Raw genomic sequence first — 25478 nt, forward strand, 5'->3', positions numbered from 1 at the left:
GAAACCCAGACTCTGAAAAAAGGACTGACAACACTCTTCCCTGAATGATGAATATCACGAGATAATGAAAAGGTTTTCGTTTTTGCAGTCTTATTTGTTATCTGTTGCCGTGTTTATTTTTTGGACCTCCTCAATACTTGAAAGAAACCACTCAATGGAAAGTGGTTAATATCTTAATAAAAGTGGAGGTGAGCAATAGTCATTTTGTGGGACATTCTTGTGGTATGCCATCTCTGCCTCTCGCTTGGCCATTTTTGGAACTTATTGTCAATTCTGTGGCCATGGCTTTTGTTTGTTTTACAGGAGTTGGCCTGAATATTAAGACAGTAAAAATAAGAGAGGACAATTCTAACCATTTATAAATATGTATTTTAGGCAATTTGGGTTTTTATGTACTGGTTAGAGTGTCAAACTAAGATGTGGGAGTCCCTGGTATCCAACTTATATCATTCTCCTCTCCATTTTATCTTCACAACAACTCTGAGTTATTTTAGGTTAAAGCAGCCTTTCTCAACTTTTCTACTATTGAGAAACCCTTGAAACATTCTTCAGGCTTTGAGAAACCTCAGAAATGACGCGATTGTGCAGATTGTTTACTCAGCCAGCTGGGACCCCTCCCCGGAACTCCTCCCCGGAACTCCTCCCCTTCCCACCACCTCCAGGCCCATTAGTGGCCATTTTGAGAGGGTTGGGTGGGTTGACATGACCATACGCGGTCTGAGCCCAGTGTACCTGAGAGACTGTCTCTCCACCTATACCCCCCAAAGAGCATTACACTCCACCACTGCCAACTGGCTGGTGATCCCTGGCCCCAAACAAGCACATTGGTCCTCAACGAGGTCCAGAGCTTTTTCCATCCTGGCCCCCACCTGGTGGAACGAGCTCCCTGAAGAGATCAGGGCCCTGCCTGAATTCCCACAGTTCCGCAGGGCCTGCAAAAAGGAGCTCTTACCCCAGGCATTTGCCTGAGACTGACCACAGGTCCCCCCCACCCCTGCTCTATGTCCTGAAGCAGCCTGACCTCTCTAGGGGGTTTAGCGTGTTATGTTGTTATTGTTCGGATCACTGAAGTTGTTGTTTAGAACCACTGTTGGATTGTTATTGTTGCATATTGACTATGTTGTATGTTAACTTGTTCCATGTATTCCCCTATGGTGTTGTATGTAAACTGCCCTGAGCCATATGGAAGGGCGGTATAGAAATAAAATAAAATAAAATAAAATAAATAAATATATGGCCATATCAACCAGTAAATGCTTAACACATTTATAAAATATATTAAAAATTAATTAACTTCCACCCATTCTGGAAACCCTTCCAAGGCCATCAAGAAGCCCCAAGGTTTCATGAAACCCTGGTTGAGAAAGCCTGGGCTAAAGGGATGTGACTGGTTTCAGGTCAGCCAGCCAGCAAACCTCCAGGGTGGAACAGAGGTTGGAAACTGGGTCTCTCTAGTCCAACAATCTAACCACTCTACCACAATGGCTCACAGTATTGAAAACCAAGGATTGTGGCAGGCTAACTGTAATGATACTCTTGTTTCAGACTGACAGAACTGGCCATGATGGACAGAGCTGAACTGAGCCAGAAGACAATTCAAGTGGTACTGGGGTTGATTCTGGCAAATTCTGGTGAGAAAATATTGTAGAAAACCAATTTAAAAATTGATAATAGGAGGAAGACCCTGTTATAGAAAACTATAATCAATACTCTTAGAGTATAGTGTTGTTTTTTAATGTAATCTTGAATATATGCAAGAGTAGATAATTAGTTTTAGTAATTAGTAGATAATTAGAGCAAGATTCTTCTCTTGCTCTTCGTACTACCTGAAGCCTCTTGTCCTTTCCTATTAAATCTGCAAGGAGATAGCACAGTCTGTTATATGGACTACCAGTGTTTATTCATTCATTTTTGTTTTATTTTATATATATATATATATATATATATATATATATATATATATATATATATATATATATATATATATATATATATATATATATATATATATATATATCCCTCACTGAAGGCTATGCGCTGCTTTTCTCTTTTCTTTTTGCACGAAATATTGTTTTGAGCCTATAATTCTGAGAGGTGAATGTAAAAATGTCCAAACCAACTTTTATGAAATCAACAATGGCACAAAACAGACAGAAAACAACAATAAAAGGTGCTGTAACTAAAGAATCTAACTCGGAAAGTAGGGATGTCAGCCTTCAGGTGGGATTGTAACATGGAATGGAGCTCTTCTTATTACTCTTCTGTGCAGTACTGGGACTGTGCCCTCCAAGATGGATCCCATACAAGGAAGAACTTTGTCTTTATGTCGCAGATGGGCCTGCTCTGACCTGGAGTGAGGCAAGAATCTTCTGCCAGGACCAAAGAGCAGAATTGGTTGTCATCAAAAATTACAACAAGCAGGTAAGAGGTAGTTTTGGCAAGCTGAGAACGGTTGAGGTGGGAAGGGGGATGGGAGTTGGACAGTGGAATTGGAGAAAGCCAGGTAGTCAGTCTGAAGGATTATGTACAAAGGCTTGCCATCTTTCCCTCTTGGATCAGAATCTAATTTATTTTATGTATTAAAATGTGCATAGCAGTGGCTTTTACATCTGAATTAATGTCTACAAAGCACTTCCCTTCTTAATCCTCTCCAAGAAAATGCCTATTGCTCAATGCCCATTAAAAGTCCTAGCAAAGAAAACAGCTTGAAAGCACCTTCTAAAAACATGTAAGGACAGCATCTTCTTCACCTCCTTGGGCAGCCTGTTATACAAGATGGGAGTCACAATTGAAAAGAGATGAGCTCTTTCCACTTTTACTTTGTTCTGGCTATGGTTGCCAACTTCCAGGTGGTACCTGAAGATATCCTGGTATTACAATAGATCTCCAGATGACCAAAATCAGCCCCTGGAGAAAATAGTTGTTTTAGATAATGGATTCTATGACATAGCCTGCTGAGGTCTCTACTCCACAGCAAGGCCTGAAGCCGGACTGGAAAGGACTGAGGGCTGATGTTTCCTCTAGAAAGCTCTGTAGTTGTACTGCAATTGCACACTCAGTCGCCTTACCCAGGAATGGCAAGTGCAAAACCAGGCGGTAATTGGCTGGATCGGTTGGATCCAGTGTTGTCGGTTTTAAAAGCACTGTTTCCTTCAACTTCTCTGGGAAGCTCCCAGTAGTCAGGGACAGATTAATAATGGAGCTCAGATTACTTGGTCAACATTTTGCTTGGCAAAATGGCTGCTTTACCAAAGAGATCATGAAAACCTGAGCTACTGAAACAGAGATCCTTGCAGGACCTCTGCCCTTTTTGCAAGTTTATGAAGATAAGCTCTAATGAAGGTGAACTGCTTGGGAGTTGTGCTGCTAGGAATCCATGGCAGGATGCGTGTGGGCTGTGCATTTTTGTGTAGCTGGTGCATTGGATTGCGTACTTCACTTCTCCACAGGTTAGCATTTATATTGTGTCACATGTTTTCTTCACAATGCTCTTATTAATGCTCTTATTAATTTGGGTCTTCTAATTTGGGTTTTTCTAATGCTAATGTTATTGCCCTGTGGATGTTTTATTGGATGCAAACCCCTGTCAAATGTTCACTAATGTTTATAGATGCAGCAGAAGATTTATATTTGCATTTGAATACTGTTTAGTGTCCTTCTTATTCAGTTGACCAATGACCTCCCCTAGCTCCATCCCAAAATGTCCAGGATTTCCCAACCTGGATCTGGCAGCTTTAACTCCCATCCTCCCGCTGTGGCCAGGGGGAACATAACTCCAAGTGTAATGTTTTGTGAGTGACTGGCCCTCTGAGTTCAAGCACATGGCTCTTTCAAATCACTCATTCATTGTTTGGGTCTCTGTGTCCACTGCTGTTTGTCCATGCAGAAGACTAGCAGAACATGGGCAGCTACTGTAGCTCTTCAGCATGATACTTGCCCATGTAGTTTCTGGTTCTTCAATAGTAGTGCTGCTGGAAACTGACATGAAGGTGGATGGACATATTGACATCCAGTTCTGATATGGGTCCCTTTTAAAGTTCACTTACTTGTGGTTTGTTTGCCAAGGATTGATGCTGTCAAAAAATAGTGCCCCCCCCCTTCTCCACAGCATCATAATGCTTTCATGTTCCTCCTGGGTTCCTCCCCCGCAGTCTTTTCTATGGTATTTTCCAAAGCTGCTTTGCTGTGGTGTTTTTGGAAAGATCATAGCACTATTAGGATGACCGTCATGTGGGGAAGTTTCCCATCTTACCCATATCGGTACTATTTCCCCATTTTCTGTGGTGGTCATTCCTCCCCAATCACCACTCATGAGCTTTTATGAGGTTTTAAAAAATTGGCAACTGACCAGTATAATAGCATATTGATATGCCAATTACTGGTTATTTTAGTTTTCAAAAACCTTGAGGAGGGAGAGAGAAAAACTGTTGACCTCTGAAAACACTTTACCATGTCTTCTTGTTTACTGCTAGAGAAAAGTGACACATTTATCTTAACTTTGGCTGCCTTGCTGCAGATGTTTCTGACGGGCCTTATAGATGGTGCCAGAAGACGTGCTTCTCACTATTGGATAGGGTTGATGTGGCAAGAGGCAAAAGCTGAGTTTACATGGGTGGATGCAACTCCATTACCGCAGAGTTGGTACAGGTAGGGTAGGAGAGATTATTTGACTCAGAGAGTAAAATTGCTTGGCTAGCAAGCAAAGGGGAGTGGGACCAAGGGTGGATTATTTTTATGTGTATGCCTTGTCCAACTATGTTCACAGCACCCTGTGAATTGCAAAAATGGCATGGTACTTCTTGTTCCTTTTCTGCAGGTTAGCGAAAACTCTTCAATATATATTTCCATCAAGCCACAGCTAACTTATAGCAACTCCCTTAGGCAGCCTTTCTCAACTTTTTTTTTTAAATGTTGAGGATCTCCTGAAACATTCTTCAGGCTTAGAGAAACACCAGAAGTTGCATGATCATGCAAAATATGGTTGGGAAGCACAGCTGTGTACCCACCCACCCAGGGTTCCTCCCCTTCCCATCCACTCCAGGCCCATCATTGGCCATTTTAGGGGGAGGGATTGGCTTAATATGATCATATATGGGTCATATTACCCAATAAATGATTAACAAATTAAAAAATTATATATAATAATTAATTAATTCCCACCTAAGGCAAGCTTTCTCAACTAGGGTTTCATGAAAACCTGGGGTTTCTTGATGACCCTGGAAGGGTTTCCCGAATGGGTGGGAATTAATTAATTTTTAATATATGTTTATAATGTGTTAACTATTTGTTTGTTTGTTGGAAGTGGCGGAGTGTAGAGCTCTTTAGGGGGTATAGACAACAAGGTATGGTACAGTGGGCCCAGACCACGTATGGCCTTAAAGATGATTACCAAGACCTTAAGCCTGATCCAGAATTCAACTGGTAACCAGTTCAGATGTTGGAGAGCAGGCCAGATGTGGGACCTCACAGTGTTCCAGTGAGGACCCTGGCCGCTGCATTCTGGACCCGCTGTAGTTTCCGGATCTAGGTTAAGGGCAGGCCTGCATAGAGTGAGTTGCAGAAGTCCAGTCTAAAGGTGACCATCATGTGGATTACTGTGGACAGGTCTTCCGGGACCTAGTAGGGCGCCCTGAGCCTCAGGGGAGGGCGGTATACAAATATAATAAATAAATAGTAGTTTGGCTTGGCACAGGTGGTAGAAAGCCAGCTTCGCTACTCTTGTGACCTGTGCCTCCTTAGAGAGGAAGGAATTGAGGACCACACCCAGGTTCCTGGAGGAGTGAGCCACTGATAGTTATACCTAATCCAGATTGGGCAATTGCACTTCCTCGCTCGGAGCCTTCCTGCCCAGCCATAGGACCTTTGTCTTTGAAGGGTTGAGCTTCAGACAACTCTGCTTGAGCCACCTTGTCACTGCTTCCAGACATCTGGCTAAGGCTTTTATTGGGTGATATGACTATATATGGTCATGTTAATCAGCTCCCCCGCTCCCAAAATGGCCAGTGTTGGGCCTGGAGGGGGTGGGAAGGTGAGAGGTCCCAGGTGGGCATGTATGCAATGGTAAAAGAGTTGAGAAAGGCTAAGAGTTTCAAGGCAAGAAATATCAAGAGGTGTTTACCATTGCCTGCCTCTGCATTCAGATCTTAGTATTCCTTGGAGGTCTCTCATCCAAATATTAGCCAGGGTTGACCCCGCTTAGCTTCTGAGACCTGATGAAATCCAGCTAGCCAGTTTAAAGCAAAGTTTCTTTAGGATACTATGATGAATACAGCTATAAGAACAGAACCAAATATCAATCTGTGCTTTCCTCAAGCATGCCTCTTAGATTTTGAACTCTTCTGTTTTATCAGTAACTGGCTGCATGGACATCCCAAGAAGGGGCGCTGTGTACAGCTGGTGGGCTTCTATGCCAGCCAGTGGAGAGACTGGGACTGTAGTGGAAACAGCTCCTTCATCTGTGAGATTCCAGCAAGAGGTATGACACAAATTCCTCTTGTGGGATCAATGAGGCCACCCCATCTTACATCTCCCAATTTTAAATTTAAAATTCATCAGGATATAATAGGAGCATTTGAATTAGGTGAATACAAAGAATTTACATGAGCAAATTTGAGTTAGAAGTATTTACAGGATAATTCCACTACCACAGCTCTCTTTCAGACCTTCTACCAGGGATTACAAATGGATGTCTCATATATTCAACAGAAAAGTTTTGAAAAATATACTGCTTCTCACAGGGACCACAAGCATGACCACACAACCTGGCAAAATTTACAGCTGTATAATAAGGGCCCAAGCAAAGAACACATTTGTACTGTATGTCAGTTTAACTTTTATGGTTTTCCCCAGAGCCTTCTGAGAACTGTAATTTCATGATCTTGCTAGGAAACTTCAGTTAGAGACCTTTAGCAGCAAACTCACAAAATTAGTTTTCTGCAAATCTCTGTGAGGCTTGGCCATAGACTTTGTAGCTGTATCTCTTTAGATTCACATTTCCTTTCTTTTCTAGATGCCTTCCCTGGCTCTGTGAGGAAGGTACGTTTCAGTTCCTACTGCTACGTCTTCCATTTCCCATCCTTCCGGGAAGTGAGGTCATGGCGAGAGGCCCAGGCTTTGTGCCAGGAATCCGGGGAGAATTTAGTGACCATTCACAGTGAGGAGGACAATGCCTTCCTGTCATGTAAGGTCATAGAAATGCAAAATAAGATAAAGGTCAAAGTGGATTTAGCATAAAATAAGGCAATTGCCAAAGTTTCTAACCTGCCCCATTCTGTCAAATTTATTTTGTGTTATTGATGCTATGTTTTGAGACTAGCCAGTGGTAAGTTGGTGACCGAGTGGCCGTTGGGTCTTTTCAAATGGTCAGCAATGGTGGTTCTGTTGCTTGCCTTCCAGATGCCTTTCCTGTAGATGGCTGGTACATGTGGATTGGACTGCGCTTTGGCACTGCATGGAAGTGGAGTGACTCTTCATTACCTGTTTATTTCCGGTGGCATCCAGGTTAGGCTATTTCTTAGAGCTTAAATATTCTTGAGCTTCACATTTCTAGGCAGATTTCTATGGTCCAGAAATACAGCATGCTTTGCTTCTCTCTCTGCCAGCCTCATTGACTGTTAGAGAACTCCATAAAGGCTCTGGTAGTTGTGTGGAGCTCTGCATGAAGAGGCCTGCCCAGTTCACAGTGCTGTCTTAAGTAGAGTTAAACCCTTTAGAATCCATTAACTTTGATGGACTGGTGCTGGTACTGTTCTTGTCTTACTTAAATCCATTGGCCATCACAGTACAATTTGTACACGCAAACAAGATATAAACCACTTTGCATAGTGTATATATATATATAATTTACAAAACTTCCATCGTTCTGATCCCTAAATTAGGTGACCCTGTCTATACAGTTTACTGCTTTGACTGAAGCATTTTATATTTATTTTTTATATCTTAAAGAAAGTAAGTAATTCCAGAGTATATATATACATATTGAGTACACATGTATCTGACATAAAAATCTCGGTCCTAATCCCAATCCCTATGGGACCCTGTCCTCCATAGTGAGAATTCGTAGGATTGTGCGCCGCAGTGTCCGAATCAGCCATGCCATGGCATAAAACTATTAAGTGACACTCCTCCGGCCATGCCTCACCTCATGGCTCCCTCCCTTCCTTCTGCCACCTTCTTGCGCTTCTGGGCATTCTGCATGCCTGCTTGAAATGGCGGAAGAGAGGAACACACTATACTCATAACTCTCTGACTGTCAATTAAGCCATGCAGCCAATCACCTTTCTCCCTGTTTTAAAGGGCCTGCGATGCAAGCTAATTTTTTAAAGAAAACTTCTCTATTGAGATGCCTATACATCTAATAGATGCATAGTGTTTTTTTAATGCCACTCCTTTTGGAATCATTACCCCTGAAGCAACCCCTTGGGGAGGGGTTAGAGAGGTATGCTTAGTGTGTTAACTGGTGGGGGAAATTTTTTTTGTGCTGTTCCTGGACGATTTAATGCGTATTTGTTGCTCCAGGCAATTTGCTTTTTTTAAAAAAAGAAAGAAAAGAAAATCCCTGGGAGAGGAAGGTAAGTGCGAGGGTGGGCGCTGAAGGTGGAGATAGCTCTACTTTGGTTCCTCATATTTCCTTAGCTTGTGGCTTGCTGGGTGCTCTCCTCTTGCTCGCACTACATAGTTGGGGGAATTCACTTTTTGGGATTCCCCAACTATCGCTTTAAAATGGAGGATGTAGCTGCCAGTTTGCTGCTTGGATACTGGATGTTGGCAACGTCATGCAAAATGCCAAAAATATGGCATCTGCAAAAGGTAAGTCTTTCATTTTATTTTCCGGGTGTGGAAAGAGCCTCAATATCCATCACACCATCAGGTCATGTCCAGGTCTTTTTGCCTACAAATTTGCTGTAGTATAGAGCTTTAGACGGAAAATTAGTTGAATTTGTCATTCCATTTCCTCTTGTGTTGAAAAGGCCCTCTAGGATGAGAGCAGAAGTGCCAGCAACTGTAGTAAGGAATTTCAGAAGGCCGTCCTCCCTCAAATATTATGTTGCCATGCAGCAGAAACAACTTCAAATGGCTCTAGCTATCCCAAGTATTCTCTTTTGTAGATGAAGCCCCAACTAAAACACTGGACCAGTGTGCAGTGCTGAGTCTCCAGCCAGATGATGTTGCTCGCCATGGAACATGGAAAACCAGATCTTGCAATGCACACCCTACTACTGAAGCCACAGGCTTTATCTGCCAACACAAGCATGGTGAGTGCCATGAAGACAAACAGAGAAGTGACTAAGGAACTCAAGAGAGAGGTGCCTTCTAGACCAAGTTTTTGAGTTGTTCCCCTGACAAACTGTAGAAATTGACCTGATCTAGAATGAACTTCTAGAAGATTGTTCAGTTTAAGAGTATGTTACAAGGAGCTGATGGTGGCATTTACCTGAAAGTTATTTAAAAGCTCAGATAGCTATATGTTTTTAAAGTATCTGTCACTGAAATTTTACTTCTTACCAGAGGATTAGGTAGCCAAATAATTACCAGGGAGCAGACTCCACAAGCTTACACACTGTCAGCCTAACTTCAGTCCACTCCAAGTAAATTCATAGAGAATGTATTTAAAGTTAAAAATGTTAAACTTACAGATCAGGTATGGACCAGTTTTTGGCCAGAGAGCTCCATCTGGATCTCTGCCCACATTTGTGTGCTCTGCAGTATGCTGGCACTGGAAGCAGGAAGACCTAGTGTCCAATTTAGAGTCCTGGAAAGCTTATGTGGCCATCCTTTCCACTCTACTCTTTCCACTTTGCTCTCAAGCTGTTTGTTTGTTTCATCAGCCTGCTAGCTGAGACTGCTGTTTGCCAAGCCAGTGCTCGTGACAAATTATTAAGCAGCTTGAAGGTCAGATGAGAAGGGCAGATGTGGCACCTGGGCTCTAATATAGAGCCCACTTCTGATATAATAGAAAGAATGCAATAGTTCAGTGGCTAAGCAGATGCTTTGCATACAGAGTGTCCATCTCCAATTGAGAAGAGAGATGCTAGAGAAGCTGAGAAGGATCTCTGTTTCAGAACTTGGAGAGCAACTGCCAGTCAAAGTTGGTCACACTGGATAAGGCAGGCTAATGGGCTGACACAATGCAAGGGAATTTCATATGTTCCCAGCTAGCATTGCTGAAGACTCATCCTGGTTTCTGCAAAAGAAAGACTTTTCTCATCAGTCTTGTAGAAATCTTTGACTGTGATTACAAACCTATAGAAATAACTCATGCCTTTCAAGAACCTTTGGATGCAGTCACTTTTCATTTGGGCTGCACTAAGGTTGAATTCCAATACGCCACTTAAAGCACCTGAACAAGAAATCCCACCCCCTTCCTGTTTGCTCTGCCTCAAAGGTGTAACTGTGGAGTGGCTGTGTGTGTAGCATCCACATGGATGTTTTGCCCACATAATTTTTTTTTGGGGGGGGGTGGGATCAAAATTCAATTTTTCTCACCCCACATTTCCAGGCATTTAGCAGTGTTATACTGTGGTTCAGTTGTGAGGGGGAAAGGTAGAGAGAAGTTGCTGGACCCATGCAGCAAAAGAAAAGGGGGAGGGCATAGCAGTGAGCAATGTGAGGACTGGACACGTGGACACCAGGCCAAGCAACATTCACCGCTCTGCTGCTTGGGCAGTGAGGGTACTGTTTTGCTTCCCCCATGTGGAAGCAGTCACAGTGTTAAATGCCCTTCCATGGTTTTCTGAACATGATTAATAGCCATGCCAGATTGTTGTTCTACAATTGAGTTTCAGCCTTCCTGCACACTTACAATACACATGAGATTTCAGTAGACAATGTGAGATCTACAGTCAGAATTTCCAAAGTTTCGCCAAGGTTAAAGGCATCTTGTTGTGTGTGCACGCATGCATGCATGCATGCACAGGTGTTTGCTGGTGTGTGAGGCTTTGACACTGAGGATACATGGCTTGATCCTTTTCCCTTGTGCTATTTATTTTCAATTTACCTTCCAACTATTACCGTATAAAGGTACTAGGCACTGTGCTTTGTGATGTTTCCCTTGGGTTTTGCTAGGGGTATGTATATAGTTTTTTAAAGTACACACAAATTCTTTTAGAAGGCCATCTGCTGCTGTTCGTCTCCTTTGGCTTTGGGGGTTCAAGAAAATACGGTTAAGCCTAATGCAATTTTGTTTGTATTGACAGATTTTTGTGGCCCACCGGAACCTGTGGAATTTCCCCTTCCTGGTGGGATGGGTCCATACACCACGGCCGATGTTGTCTTCACTTTGCCTGCCCAGTCTTCCTGTTCTTTGTCCTTGATTGGACGGTATGCCTACACCACCCCTTTCCGGCTGAATCTCGTGTCTGATGCCACTCACGTGCATGGCAGCATTGTGGCTGAACTTGGCAATATTTCAGTTTACAAGAATTTCCCTCATGTGCCTTTTTCTCCTGGGCTCAACACATGGAGTTTCATTACCTTCCCTAATGGCGTTGCAAGCTTCTTCAACCACCGGGAGCACTTCCGACTTTCTAATGCCCAAGACATTTCTTTTGCTAATCTCAGCTCCTTGCAGATGAGTGGAGTGACTGTGACCAATGCATCCCTAGGTAAATTGAACCAAAACAGGGAACATCTTGGTACACAGGGTCTTCTTCTTACTAGGCCATTAACTGAGACCTGGCAGAAGTGTTAAAAGGATCATTCAAAGGGCTATGCATAAGTGGAAGTACCATGGATGAAGTACCACAGTGTCTATTTTCTCAGGCAAATAATTCAGTTTCTTGAGCCCCTTTCCTGTCATTAAAGTGATAAAGCAAATTGCTGGCCCATATGGTTGCAAGATAGTCCATGTGATTGCAAGAGTATACATGAAAGCACATTGCTAAATAGTGTTTTCAGAGCTTGGGGATTAGGTATCAGTATCCTATTGGGGCTAGAAATTGCCATCAGGTTGCAGTTAAATTATGGTGACCCCAGAGGGTTTTCAAAGCTAGACTAACAAAGATGGTTTGCCATTGCCTGTCTCTGCGTAGTGATCCTGGATTTCTTTGGTGGACTCCCATCCAAGCAGTAACCAGGGGTGACCCAAATAGCTTCTGAGATCTGACGGACTAGCCTGTACCCTATTAACATAATGAAAATAAATTATGTAGAACAGTGAACTGCAGAATGAATTCTGCAAAAGAAGAAGTTTATAAAACCTAGCGCAGTATACATTAGCGTTTCTCAACTTTTTTTTTTTACCATTCAGAAACCCCTGAAACATTCTTCAGTCTTTGAAAAGCTTGAGAAGTGGTGTGATCATGCAGAATATGGTTGGGAAGCATAGCTGTGTACACACCCATACAGGGCCCCTCCCCTTCCCATCACTTTCAGGCCCATCATTGGTCATTGGGAGGGGGGGCATGGGTTAACACGATCATATATGGTTGTATCACCTGATCACCAGGTTGTATCACCTGATAAATTTTTAACAAATTTAACAAATTTAAAAAATATATTTAAAATTAATTAACTCCTACCCATTCAGGAAACCCTTCCAGGGCGGTAGAGAAACCCCAGGGTTTCATGAAACCCTGATTGTATTCTAGATGTACAGTCCTGCCATCTGTATAAATCTGTGTGCATTTGCTTATTTTCTACAACTGGGTTTCCCCCCCTGCTAGCTATGAGGATTGGCAAGGAGCTAGAGAGTGCACCAAGCCTCCCTGCTCCTGGCTCTTAAGATTTCTTCAGAGTTTAAAAGTAATTTTATTACTGTAATACAAACAGGAGTATAGCTCTTAGGTATAAGGAAGAGCATATTTGCAGGGGTGGAGTGGGGGTGGATTTCTTAGTGAAGTCTGAGTGCCAAACGAGGTATTTCCTTTTTTAGAAGTGATCATGGTTCCCTGCAGCAGTTGGGGGAACAGATGTTGGAGTATTCCATGCACATGGAGTAGCAAAAACAGGGAAATCACTTCCCATCCCACACACTAGGAACCTAGACTCAGCTCTTTAAGACTGCAAATGCTTTGAATCCCATGATATTGAAAAGGTGATTGGCTGCGGTCTCTTCTTCCTCTGATGCTCTCAGTTATGCCAGTTGGTAAATTGAAGGATTGGGGCAGTCAATCTGGCCATGCTACCCAAAACATGGTTTGAAAACTTCTACTTTGGTTATTCATTCTTTCTCTTGTTAATGGCAGAGAACTGGATTTGATGTTTCCCTTTTGATGAGATTGTTCCGTGAGCCTCTGCTACATACTTTAAAGATCCGCTTCTGATCATATCTGGAACGAATTGAGGAAGACAGCTTAAAAGAATATTGCAGAAAGCTTAAAAGAATGTTGCAGTTTTGGGCTTCTCTAAGGTGACCATAGAGCAGGGAGTTCATACTGCCACTGTATGGGTCCCAAAGAAGATATCTTTCTTTCCTTTCCCTCCTAGAATATCGCCTTTCTTCTGACTTGCACTTCCCCAGTGGCAGCAGCCTGCAGCTGGAGAATGCCATCCGTCGCTACCTGGGCAACTTCACCATTGGCCTGTGGGTTCGAAGCAGCTTCACTCTCTCCCCCAAGATGTGTCTGATTAGCTACTCGCTGAAGTGGAGACCACCAGAATTTGCACTCTTTCTTCTCTCCCCTTCAGGATTGGAATTCCATGTCAAAGGGTAAATGTCTTATTTCTTTCTGCTTTAAGCCACGTGCAGCTTGTGGGAAGTGTTATAGAGAAGAGGCTTTGCATGCAGAAGATTCCAGGTTCAGTTCCTGGCATCTCTAGGTAAAAGATTCAGTATTGGGAAAAACCTTTCTCTGTCCTGCTATGGAGAATCACTGACCTGTCAGAATAGACATACTGATGGGCTCATGATATGATCCACATGACCTCTGTTGTCTGCATATTTTATTAAGTTAATATAATATTTATACCACATCCCATGAGCCTACTGTTTTTTGAACTGACTTACAGTGAAAACGGTTTCTAATAAAAACAAAAATATTACTAGTAGCATAACTATTACAAGGATTGATACAAATCATCTTAATACATAAAAGCCAAAAAAACATAAAACATCTCATGGCACAGATTAACAATTCTTCTGTCCACTAAAGTCAATGGGTTTAGAAGGACATAGCTCTGCATTTAAGAGCTTAAGAATCTTCTAGAAGAAGAAGAATTGGTTCTTATATGCCGCTTTTCTCTACCCGAAGGAATCTCAAAGGGTCTTACAATCACATTCCCTTTCCTCTCCTCACAACAGACACCCTGTGAGGTGACTGAGGCTGAGAGAGCCCTGATATTACTGCTCGGTCAGAACAGTTTTATCAGTGCTGTGTGGAGCCCAGGGCCACCCAGTTGGCTGCATGTGAGGGAGTGCAGAATAGAACTCGGCATGCCAGATTAGAAGTCTGGACTCCTAACCACTACACCAAACTGGCTAAAAGCTATGTAAACTTGGCACCTAAAGCTACTGGCCTTATATATTTTCAAGTTCATGAGGTTTAGAGACGATGTGACATTTTTGTGCCAAATTGAGAAATGTAATGGCACTCAGGAAATTAACAAGTAAGATTAGATTAATTCAGGGGAGAAAGACAATTTTTAAATAATTTGGAATAGTTTTATAATTTATTTAATGGAATTTCCAGAATATAGCTCATTTAAAACATTCTTTAATTGTACATTCCTGATTATTTGGAAATTTGACTAAGGAATATCTATATATAAGAGGATATTATCTCTCAGAAATGGTTTTAATAAAATTATGTAAAATGATTATAGGCAACTTGGATGGAAGCTCTCCCCCTCCCATATTGCTTCTCTTTTCCTTTTTTTCTTCTTTCCAGTTTATATACTTTAATGGTTTTTTGTGTTTTCTTTTTGGTTGGAACCACATAATACAGCTTTATTTCTATACTGGATATTAGCTTATTAGATGGTTTTGTTTTGTTGTGTTTTCTTGTTTTCATTTTGTGTGTGCAAAATAAATGAAACTTTGTTTTTAAAAAACAAAAATATCAAAACGCTGAGATTCTGCAGCAACTGGATGCTGTGCCTAATTGACATCTTTAAAAAGCTGAATACTGGGACCTATGGAAAAATGTACATATTAACTATTTGTATATTTAGCCACATTTATATAAGGAGGGTGCTAAAGCCCCAGCTTCTCTCTGATCCCAATGGAAATTCCCATCAGTCCTTTCTTTGACTCTTGAGAAATCACCAGCTTTGCTTAAATGCTTACAAATTCATAAGGGCTAGAACCTTTAAAAAATTACTGAAAGCCTCAGAAAGCTGAATTTGGCCCTGATTCTAGAGTCAGTGATTTTTACAGCTGCAGTGGCAATTGTGTAGGTTTTTAAAATGCGGGTCATAATTTTTTTGAGCCCTCCTCTTGATTGTTCTTTGCAGAGCACTGATGTTTAGCAGCACCAGTGGCCATCTCCTGGATGGGCTCTGGCACCACGTGGCTGTATCTGTCTCCAGCACTCCTGGTGTCGTCCCCTTCCAGGTGTTTGTTGATGGAGAATCTTGGGAGCCAGACTATGCAGATAGCACCAGCTTCCTGCATAAAGGGCTGCCTCTGGGAGGAACACTGAGCGTGGGGAAGCTGGATGTGGACAGCAGAGGTGAGTCCAGGGGCTTTGTCTGTGTTCATCAGCATTGATTTGAATACCTGTAGGCATCTTAGTATTTTCTTAACCTCAACACTACTGTTGTAATCTTTTCAGTAGTTTTTCTTGTTTTTAATGGCAGCTTTCCAGCAGTTTGCTGCACAGATTGTGTGATGTGGTGGTTATTAGGATTTGGGAGATCTATGTTCAGATCCTCACTCTGCCATGAAGATTGCTTGTTAATCTTTGGTTATTCTTTCCTATCTTGACACATTTCACAGGATTGTCTTGAGGATATACGGTGCAGGAGGTGGAGGACACTGATATGTACCACTCATAGTTCCTTGGACAGATACAATGGGATAAAAAGGCACCAAACTGTAATAGACAGTGGAAATACTCATATTTTGTTTCTTACTCATTCTAAGTATTTTGCGATGGATCTTGCAGATACGGGTTTGTGTGTGTGTGTGTGTGTGTGGGGGGGGTAAGTAAATGTCTTACAGTCCTCTCACTAGACATGAAGGTAGTTTCAGGAGGTTAGCCATGTTGGTCTGTAGTAGAAGGGCTAGATTCAAGTCCAGTTAGTATCGTAAGGGCCAACATGATTTTCTTTCTTTTCTTTTAAAGTATTTATTAAAGATTTTTATTAGTAAAAATGGAGACTTGAGTCTAGCTACTGTACTTGAGTCTAGCTCTCACAACACAATAAACCAGAACTCTGTCTTACAGGCCTCCATTCCCTGAATTTTAAAAGTATAATTTAGTGGAGCTTCTTTTTCAGACAGCATTGCTCTATTGTGTGTGTGTATTTACGGCAACATCTTTGCCAATGTCTGTCTTGCGTGTGTATTGCAAAGGCATAGGAAAAACACACAGGGAGCACCACAGACATAGTACCATGTGTGGTGCCACCAGTACCACTACCTTCCTCCCAGTGTTTTTTCTATATATTCAGTCCAGCTGGAGCTGATGTCATACTCTTCCCCGGGCAGATTAGAATTCCCCCTTAGTGTCTATTGTTGCTTGTTAGTGGTCAAAGGTTATAGGATGGGCCATTTTGTGCATTACAAGCATCCTGATTTGCACCGGGACACAATGATCTACCTCTCTTACATGTGTACACATTCACACAAACCCAAGTCTTCCACCAAACCTGGCCTGTGGCATTCCATTTTGCTGTGTTTACTGTCTCTCACCTTGAATTTCAGGGACCAGGTTCTACATAGGCGATCTCAGTGAGGCCAATCTGTGGGACCAAGTTCTCTCTGAGCTTTCTGTAAAGCAGCTGGCAGCTTCTAAGACCAGGTGGAAGTACCCTGGTAATGTGGTGAGCTGGAACCAGCTGCTGGCTAAAAGACCAGTTACTGTACAGATTAGCACCTCAAATGAAGGCCCAGGTATGTATGTGCTTGACAGAAGACATTTTCCCACCATGATAAGGTGGCCAGATTTTAACATTGGTAAAGTGGGACAGGAAGGCCTGGAGGATCATTGTCCATGGGTTCGCGATGGGTCGGTCACGACTTTGCACCTAACAACAAAGCGGGACACCATTGACTGGGGGGGGGGAGGGTTCTTGATTAAAAATTTGGTCTATATGGAGTTTCATAGAACGCATAGAATGCAAAAGTTTCATAGAACGCATAGAATGCAAAAATAGTACAATTTGCCAGGTACCCCCAGATGTCCCTCCAAAGTGGGACAATCTGGTAACCTTACACCATGAACACATTTTGTTTTGACCCCTCAGAATTAGCTGCTTCAGGTTTCCTTAGTATGTAAACTGACCTTGCAATTTCCACTAATTTGCAAGTTAAAGATAATTTGCAAGTTAAAGATAAATAAAGGGAAACCTGTGCTTTAAATGTGATATTTCAAGGGTCTTGTACTTCCCTGTGAACCTGCATGAAAGGTAAGATCTTCAGAAGCACTGTTATATCTTCAGAGTAAAAGAGAGTGGCTGTCTGAAACATGGTTGGCCTACCTTAAATCATTAGGGAACTAACATACACCCCTGCACTGTAGCCTTCCTGGGTGCTGCTCCTCGTCCCCCTGCTCCAGAGTGGTGTAATAGTTAAAGAGTGGCAGACTCTAATCTTGCGAGCCAGGTTTGATCCCCCACTCCTCCTACGTGTACAGCCAGGAGTTGCCAACCTGGACCTGGAGATCTTCAGGAATAATAGCTCTCCAGGTATCCCCTGGAGAAAACAGCTGCTTTGGAGGACAACTGGCCCTCCTCCCCTCCCACTGCTGTTCTCTGGAGGCAGAGAGGATGGGAAAAGCATTTGCCCAACCAGGCAATTAACGCCATGGCAGGAGGCCTTCAGGCCTTGCTATGGTGGAGTGGGTCCTTCCCTCCCTCCCCCCCCCACACCTATGCATCCCACCACTCGGTCACTGTGTGTCCTCTGTCACTGTCTCACTTTGCTCATAATTGGACCAATCACAAATAACATCCAGTTTAGAACAGTAATTTGAAGATCTTCAGTTTTATGTCTGGTCTTTCCCATCTTCATCCTGTTGTGTTTTGCTTTCCCCCAGGTGGTGCCTTTGTGTGGTTTGGCCTCCTCCGGCTCAGAGGGAGAAGTTCAGTCCTGTGCACTGATCCAGAGCGCTCCCGGGTCTATATTGAGCACATGTCAGAGCGGTGCCTCAAACATGCCTTTTGGGGGCTGCAGCTGAATGGCCAAGTCCGCAATATCGCAGCGCCTTCTTCATGTCTTCTGGTAGATAGAACTGATGCTGTTTCCCCAGCTAGGCAGACTGGGGGTTGGAGGTCTTGTATAAATGCCCCAGTTATAGATTCATGTCTGGTGACATCAAAGCATGAGTAAGGGCTTAGGCACATGTTAATTTGAAAAGTGGTCTGAATCCACTCCTATATATAAATTTTCTCAGCGTCTTGGGGTTTAATGGGCGCCCTTTCCTCTTCTCCCCACCTCTTCTTTCTGTTCACCTTTCTCCCTCACTTCATGCAAAAACAAAGTAAAAAAAAGAAAGAAACTAACAAGGAGAGGCTTGGAGTTTTAGCACTCTGCCCAGTTGTATTTCACACACACACACACACCTCCTCCAGGGTGATGAGACAATAACATGTTAAGAATGATAAACTAATACATTGCAATCTGCTGCAATTTCACTATCCTCAAAATGCACTGTGCAATTTAAAAGCAAATCTTTGCGTGAGCTGTGGAGGAAAATCCTCACAATTCTGACGAGCAGCTCTGATGAACACCTATTGATTAGCACTAATGAATCACCCACCTCGAGCATATTAAAATGTTTTTTTGGAAGGTGAAGCACGAACATATTTATACATACTCCCCCTTTGCAAGGAGTATTGGATATATGTAGCTGGTGCATGAGGGGAGGAACAAGATTAATAAGAACCTTGCCTATTGACAGCATTTGACTTCCTGTATGGACAGTACAGAGATGACACCCCCCCCCCAATATTAAAAAGGTAAAGGTATCCCCTGTGCAAGCACCGAGTCATGTCTGACCCTTGGGGTGACGCCCTCTAGGGTTTTCATGGCAAACTCAATACGGGGTGGTTTGCCAGTGCCTTCCCCAGTCATTACCGTTTACCCCCCAGCAGCAAGCTGGGTACTCATTTTACCGACCTCGGAAGGATGGAAGGCTGAGTCAACCTTGAGCCGGCTGCTGGGATCAAACTCCCAACCTCATGGGCAGACAGCTTCAGACAGCATTTCTGCTGCCTTACCACTCTGCACCACACGGGGCTCATCCCAGTATTAAACAGGACGCTAATTCCTGAATTAACTGTGTTGATGTTGTTTGCTTTGTGTAGGTGGCCCCAGATGGAATTTCTCTGCTGACTAACTCAAACTGTTCCACTGATGCCAAGAGCTCTTTCCGCCTGCTGCCAGACCAGCGCCTGCAAAACCTCAACTCTGGCTTCTGCTTGTTTCAAGATGTCATAAGTAGCAAACTGTACTTGCAGAAATGCACATCCGAAGCCTTGTATTTTGCTTTGGATTCCGGTGTGTTTCTAGAGAAATGCTATTCTGCACTTTTTCTCTAAGGAGCTCAGGGCTGTTTGATGTTACCTCCTCTTTGTAGTCATTCTTCACAACCCAAAGTAGTCCAGATCAATAGTACAGAAAATCCTCTGCTCAGCTACAAAGGAGATATGGTATAAGATAATGGCTTGGATCCTATGGAATTGTTCCCTTGCGGCGTTCTGTGGCTTCTGTGGAAACATCCGTGCACTGTGGTGCTCACTTCCTCTGCTGCTAGTATTCCTGCTTATGGATAGGTTTCCTGAAAAACACTGATCTCGCATACATCAAGTGCTAGCAGCAGAGGATGTGAGTGTCACGGCAGTGGAAAGCATAAGGAAAACAATGCCTGGGAGCCAAGCCAATGCTTTTAAAAATGTTTACTGTAAGTCCTTACAAAGAAGAGGCATTCCCTTTTCTCCCACAGGATGGAATGCATCTTCCAGGTTGATGTAATCTGCAACACATGTGTGCATCATGTAGAAAAAATAATGCTTTAGGCTTCTTAACAGGGTCCCCCCCTGTTTTTTACAAATATGCAGAGTTGATTGATCATTTATTTATTATTTTATTCAGGTAATCGCCTCACAGCATTTTCTTGCTGTCACATGACAGTGCAGGGACATTGATGTTTGTGAAAAAAATTTTTATTCTTACTATTTATTTCTTATATTTCTATACCGCCCTCCCATGAGGCTCAGGAGATATAGCTAAGGGTGAGGGGGAGTTGAGACTCTGATCCATCAGCACCTTACCTTTTCTTCTCAGAGAGATCTTCTAAGCCAGTGGTTCTCAACCTGGGTGTCGGGACCTCTTTGGGGGTTGAACGGCCCTTTCACGGGGGTCGTGGCAGGGGAAGTAGCTTGGCTGGGGGGGGGGTGCCATCCACACAACAGCCTTGCAGAGTAGATTGAGATAGAACGTTCATCTGTCTGGAGCAGCAGAAAAGAGCGAGATTAGCATGGTGGGACAAGAGGCAGAATGGAACTGAGAAACCCTGGAAAAAAACCAATTTATATAAATCATGAGCAATGGATCTTCACGCCATTGGTCAGTTTCAGTTTAATTTCTGTGAAAGAACACTTGCATAATTTTATAGTTGGGGGTCACCACAACATGAGGAACTGTATTAAAGGGTCGCGGCATTAGGAAGGTTGAGAACCACTGCAACTGGTTGCTGATAAGGCCATAAAAGGTAAGAATATGCAGCTGTCTGCAAAGAGTATGCAAACTTGAACAGGAATCTAGATTGTGGATTCATGTTCTAGATCAGCGGTCCCCAACCTTTTGAAGGTTGAGGACCGCCTCCGGGGGTGAGGAAGAGTCGGTGGCCCGGGTGCTGTGCATGCGCGTTAGCACCCCCTGGTGGTGAAAATGTGCATGTGCAGAACTGCCGCGCAAGCGTGTTTTCACCACTGGGGGCACTAATGCGCTTGTGCAGCAGCTCCACGCATGCATGTTGTGTCCGCCAGCAGGCTGGTGGCCGCGCCTGCCTCTCCCCCCCTCTAGCAGCAAAAAGCAAGCCGGGCCGCGAGCGAATCTTTGGCAGCCGCTTTGGCGGCCACTTCGGTGGCCACTTCTCTCATGGCCTGGTGAGCTTCTCGCTGTGGGGGGGAGAGGCAGGTGTGGCCCCGGTGGCCCGCTACCGAGGCCTTCACGGCCCGATTTCGGGCCGTGGACCTGGGGTTGACAACCCCCGTTCTAGATCATACCTTCCTCGGGTTTTTCCCTGGGATTCTGCACACTTGTGTCCTAGCCCTCAAAATCTCTAACATTTGAAGATGTTTCCTAGCACTGAGTTCTAGTTAGGGTTAAATCATCTATAATTTAAAATATGGTTCCAAAAGATGTATCACATACCCCCTTGTAATGCCACAGATGGATGCTGGAACAAAGCTCTCAGCTCATTCACGGCTTCGTTTGGTATCCCTAACAATTCTGTTGTCCCAAATGACTGCTTGGGTTACTTGTGCCATGCAGTTGGCCCCTGGGCTAGGAAACTCATGGTCAAATAGTGTTCAAGGTTTGGTTTCACAGGATTGGGTCTGCCTGTTGTTTCCTCATCAGATGTGCAGTGTCCTCAGTCCCGAGGATGGAGAGCCAGAAAGAATAAATGCTTCTTCTTTATGCTGAATGTGGCCCTTAAGTGGCAGCAGGCTCTGAAATTTTGCCAGAGGTTCCTTGGCGGGAGCTTGGTAATGCTGAACAGCCTGCAAGACCTGGTGAGCATCTTCCTTGGTCAGAGCTTTATTTCAGTTCTCACTGGCAAGAGCAATTATCAGTGCTCTTGAGCAGGAAGCAAAGAGCAAGTCCTAGGGTTGGTGCAATTTATTTAGAGTCACAGCCAGAAATTTGGGGGGAAGGAAAGTTAAATGTATTCTGGGGTGTGTGTGTTGAAGAATCATTACAGAAGTGGCAGTGCCTGAACACAGGTAGCCTAACTATATGTAGATATCTAATGATATTAAACATTAATAAAATCAAATGTAATGGTAAGGTAAAGCTATCCCCTGTGCAAGCACTGAGTCATGTCTGACCCTTGGGGTGACTCCCTCCAGCGTTTTCATGGCAGACTCAATACAGGGTGGTTTGCCAGTGCCTTCCGCAGTCATTACCATTTACCCCCCAGCAGCAAGCTGGGTACTCATTTTACCGACCTCGGAAGGATGGAAGGCTGAGTCAACATTGAGCCGGCTGCTGGGACTGAACTCCCAGCCTCATGGGCAGAGCTTTCAGACTGCATGTCTGCTGCCTTACCACTCTGCACCACAAGAGGCTCTAATGTATATGTGTTTAATAAATAAATGCCTATTGCTAGTCATTTATCTCAATGTCTTTGAAATCATAGGCCAGAATTTTGTAAGAAGGGAGCAGGTTGAGTTTTTTAAGGTCAATTAGGTAGAATCCCACCTGCACATTTTGCTTTAGATCCCTACAAATAAGGTAGTTTTTTTTTTTTTTTTAAAGAAGCAAGCTGAGCATGCAGGGATGGGACAGGTTTTGGACATGTATCATTTGGACTGCATGAACTATTGCAGCGTTATGGCATTGATGGCCAACAATAGTTTATAAAAGGATGAGTCTTCCTCTTGAAGGTCATGAGGATCAGATACTATAACCTGCTGCACAGGAAATAAAATAGGGATTGTTATGGTGATAAAATGGAGAAGGGAGAATGAAAATTGAGGGCGGGTGGGAATAAAAATGTAATCCATAAGGAGTGCTTCCCCTGTGTTTATAAATTGCAAATGTTATGATGAGATGCTTAAGAGAGTTACACAGTTTGATCTTAAAATATGTTGGTTTTCTTGCAATATAATCTCAAATTATATAGCCTTTGGACCTTGCTGAATCTTTGTTGAAATCTGAAATGGTGCTCTGCTATCTGAATTATCTAAGAGCGCAAGTCTCCAAAGTTTCACTTCTTGTACTATCTCCTATCATTTGTACCCAAAATCTCTCTACTGCCCTCTAATGACTTTTCAGAGTTTACTGTTTGGGTTCTCTGAATTTGCCTTGGTGGATCTATAGCACAGATTATATTGTGTTTCTCCCTAGGCTTGGCTGACGAACGAGCTTCCTGTGAGTGTATGGACTGGTCTTCACAGCAGTGTTGAAGGCTCATTGAGCTGGGCCAATGGGACACCCTTAAACAAGGATTTGCAGCGGTAAGAATGTTTGGCCGTGCTTATGAAGTTAGTGCAAGAGAGAGCTTGCTAGGGGACCTATTGCAATTAGGGCTCCCAGCTTCATCAGTGCCTTTGATATCTGAAGGCTGCATTTTTCTGTAGACCTGTTTTGGACAAAGTCTTATTGAACTCTGAAACAGCTATTTTGTACAATACTAATATCGTTTCTACAGGGTTCCAATTCTTATCTGATAGAATTTTTACAACAACTTTATAAATCAGAATTATTACTCTCAAATTGCTAGCTTTTTAGGGGGAGGGTGGGAAAGATAGTTTCCTGTGCTACTGATCCCACCCCAGAAATGGGCTCTTGGACAGAAGGAGGGGAGTGCCCAACTTCCAAAGACTTCAGGGCACAAAAACAAGCTTTGTGTTAATAATGAAGGACAGACAAATGACCACAATTAGGGAAAGAGAAGTCTTCAGAAATCCCATATCAGTTTAATCTCAACAAATAAATCTAGGCCTCTCCTGCTTGCTTTGCTGGCATAGTCTCCTGTAAGTTCTTAGACATAAGAACTCAGGTCTAGAAAAGTTTATTTTAAGCCACTTACAAAAATAGGTCTCATAAGGAATTCTGATTGAGAAGCTCAGTTTCCTCAAGGCCTGGTGATATTTAGCATTCAGAGTCAGCATCTTATGTTGCCCCGAGCAGTTCTTGGAATGCTTCCTTCATAGTAAGATTGCATAAGGCAATCTTACTCAGAGTTTGCAGAGGAATCTTAGGGCTGCTAACCTGGGTAACACCTGAGGCCATTCCACACAAGGACCAATGTTGCTAAATGTTTGCAGTATGCAGAAATGCTATATTTAATAGTGGAATTTCATCATTCTGCATACCTTCAATTCTAGCAGAATATTGAAGTCCCAGTAGCGGTCTTTTCTTTCCCAACAGGTGTCCGGAATCACAACAAAGGAGGCAACATTTTTCCGTGCTTCTTCCTGCTCCTGGCCGTAAATCAAACAGAATAGCCAATGAAAGCCCCTTTCCCTTTAAAAACTGGTTTTTAAAAACCTGAAAACACCAGTAGCAACTAATATTTGTTCATTCAATGTCTCAGAAAGACCTTTTTCGCTGGTATAGGAGCTGGCACTTAATAGTTTACACACTCTTCAAGTAAAAAAAATTTTTTCCCCCCTGATGGGTGCAATTTCTGGCCGAAATTATGGGCAGTGTTGAACAGGGGGCTGTATTGTGCTCAGAAACTTTAAAGACAATTGCAGAAGGGAGCTTTGTCTTACTGTTAAGCACTTCTGTGGAGGAACTTGAGCTGAAGAAGCCTCGCTTATTCGTTGCTTTCGCCGGTTTAAGAGGGGGAAAATGGCAATCACATCTCCGGCAGCTCGGGGGCAAGAGCTAGGGAGGGACATTCTTTCTAGTGCTATTTTGAGAATGCACATGTCTTTTGCTGATGTGTTGCAGCTTGTGCTCAGAACTCTAGCGGTTTTTTGGGGGGGATCCACTTTTCTGGATTTCCCCCTAAGCGCTATAAAATTCTGATTGTTGCTGGAGTTTGGCGGGAATTTTGCAGTTTGTTTATGATGTCATGCAGAACATTAAATTAATGGCATTTACAAAAGGTACATTTAAGTTGTGTGGAATGGCCCCTGGAGATCTCCTGCTATTACAACTGATGTCTAGGTGACCAAGATATAATCTCCTGGAGAAAATGGCTGCTTTGGAGGGTGGCATTATACTCTGCTGAGGTCCCTCCCAAGCCCCATCCCCAAAATCTCCAGGCATTTCCCAGCCCTGAGCTGGCAACCATAGGGAGAATGGTCAGGCCTAAGAGTGTGTGAAGGTTGGCAGGCCTGCCTTCTGCTTTCCCTCCTCCTTGCTGACATTCACTCTGCTCTTTGGAGCCAGGTTTGTTTTCTCTCAGAGTGCCTCTAACATGATAAGCTGCATGCTTGCACTGTCATCCGGCTTTCTGAAGCCTGAATCGTGCCAGAGACCTCACCGCTGGATATGCCAAACCTCACGGAAGAGTGGTAAGAAGAATGAGCATCGCCTGTTTGGGGTCTTTCTTGCTCATCTGCTTGGTGATGGAGCAGATATAAGATGTCTCTCTGCTGTGTCTTGCATCTGGTGGAATATCTGCAGCCTGGCCAAGTCTTTTGCTTCACTTCAAAAGGGGACTTTTGGATGGGGAATCTTGTGATGCTGCCCT

The 25478-nt window shown here is 43.3% G+C and overlaps 1 protein-coding gene across 1 annotated transcript; it reads left to right on the forward strand.

Moving 5' to 3' along the window:
- Positions 1-13: 13 nt before the first annotated feature.
- On the forward strand, positions 14-25469 carry LOC143822031 (uncharacterized). Its single transcript, XM_077306621.1, has 17 exons — positions 14-72; positions 1546-1631; positions 2270-2421; positions 4517-4647; positions 6351-6475; positions 7010-7180; positions 7396-7500; positions 9108-9254; positions 11196-11603; positions 13426-13648; positions 15391-15608; positions 16805-16993; positions 18138-18322; positions 19408-19600; positions 21686-21840; positions 23177-23286; positions 25175-25469. The coding sequence occupies exons 1-17, from the start codon at positions 65-67 to the stop codon at positions 25467-25469; spliced, it is 2901 nt and encodes a 966-aa protein (XP_077162736.1). The 5' UTR covers positions 14-64.
- The last annotated feature ends 9 nt before the right edge of the window (positions 25470-25478 follow it).

Source organism: Paroedura picta, chromosome 12, assembly GCF_049243985.1.
Source record: "Paroedura picta isolate Pp20150507F chromosome 12, Ppicta_v3.0, whole genome shotgun sequence".
Lineage (NCBI taxonomy): Eukaryota > Metazoa > Chordata > Lepidosauria > Squamata > Gekkonidae > Paroedura > Paroedura picta.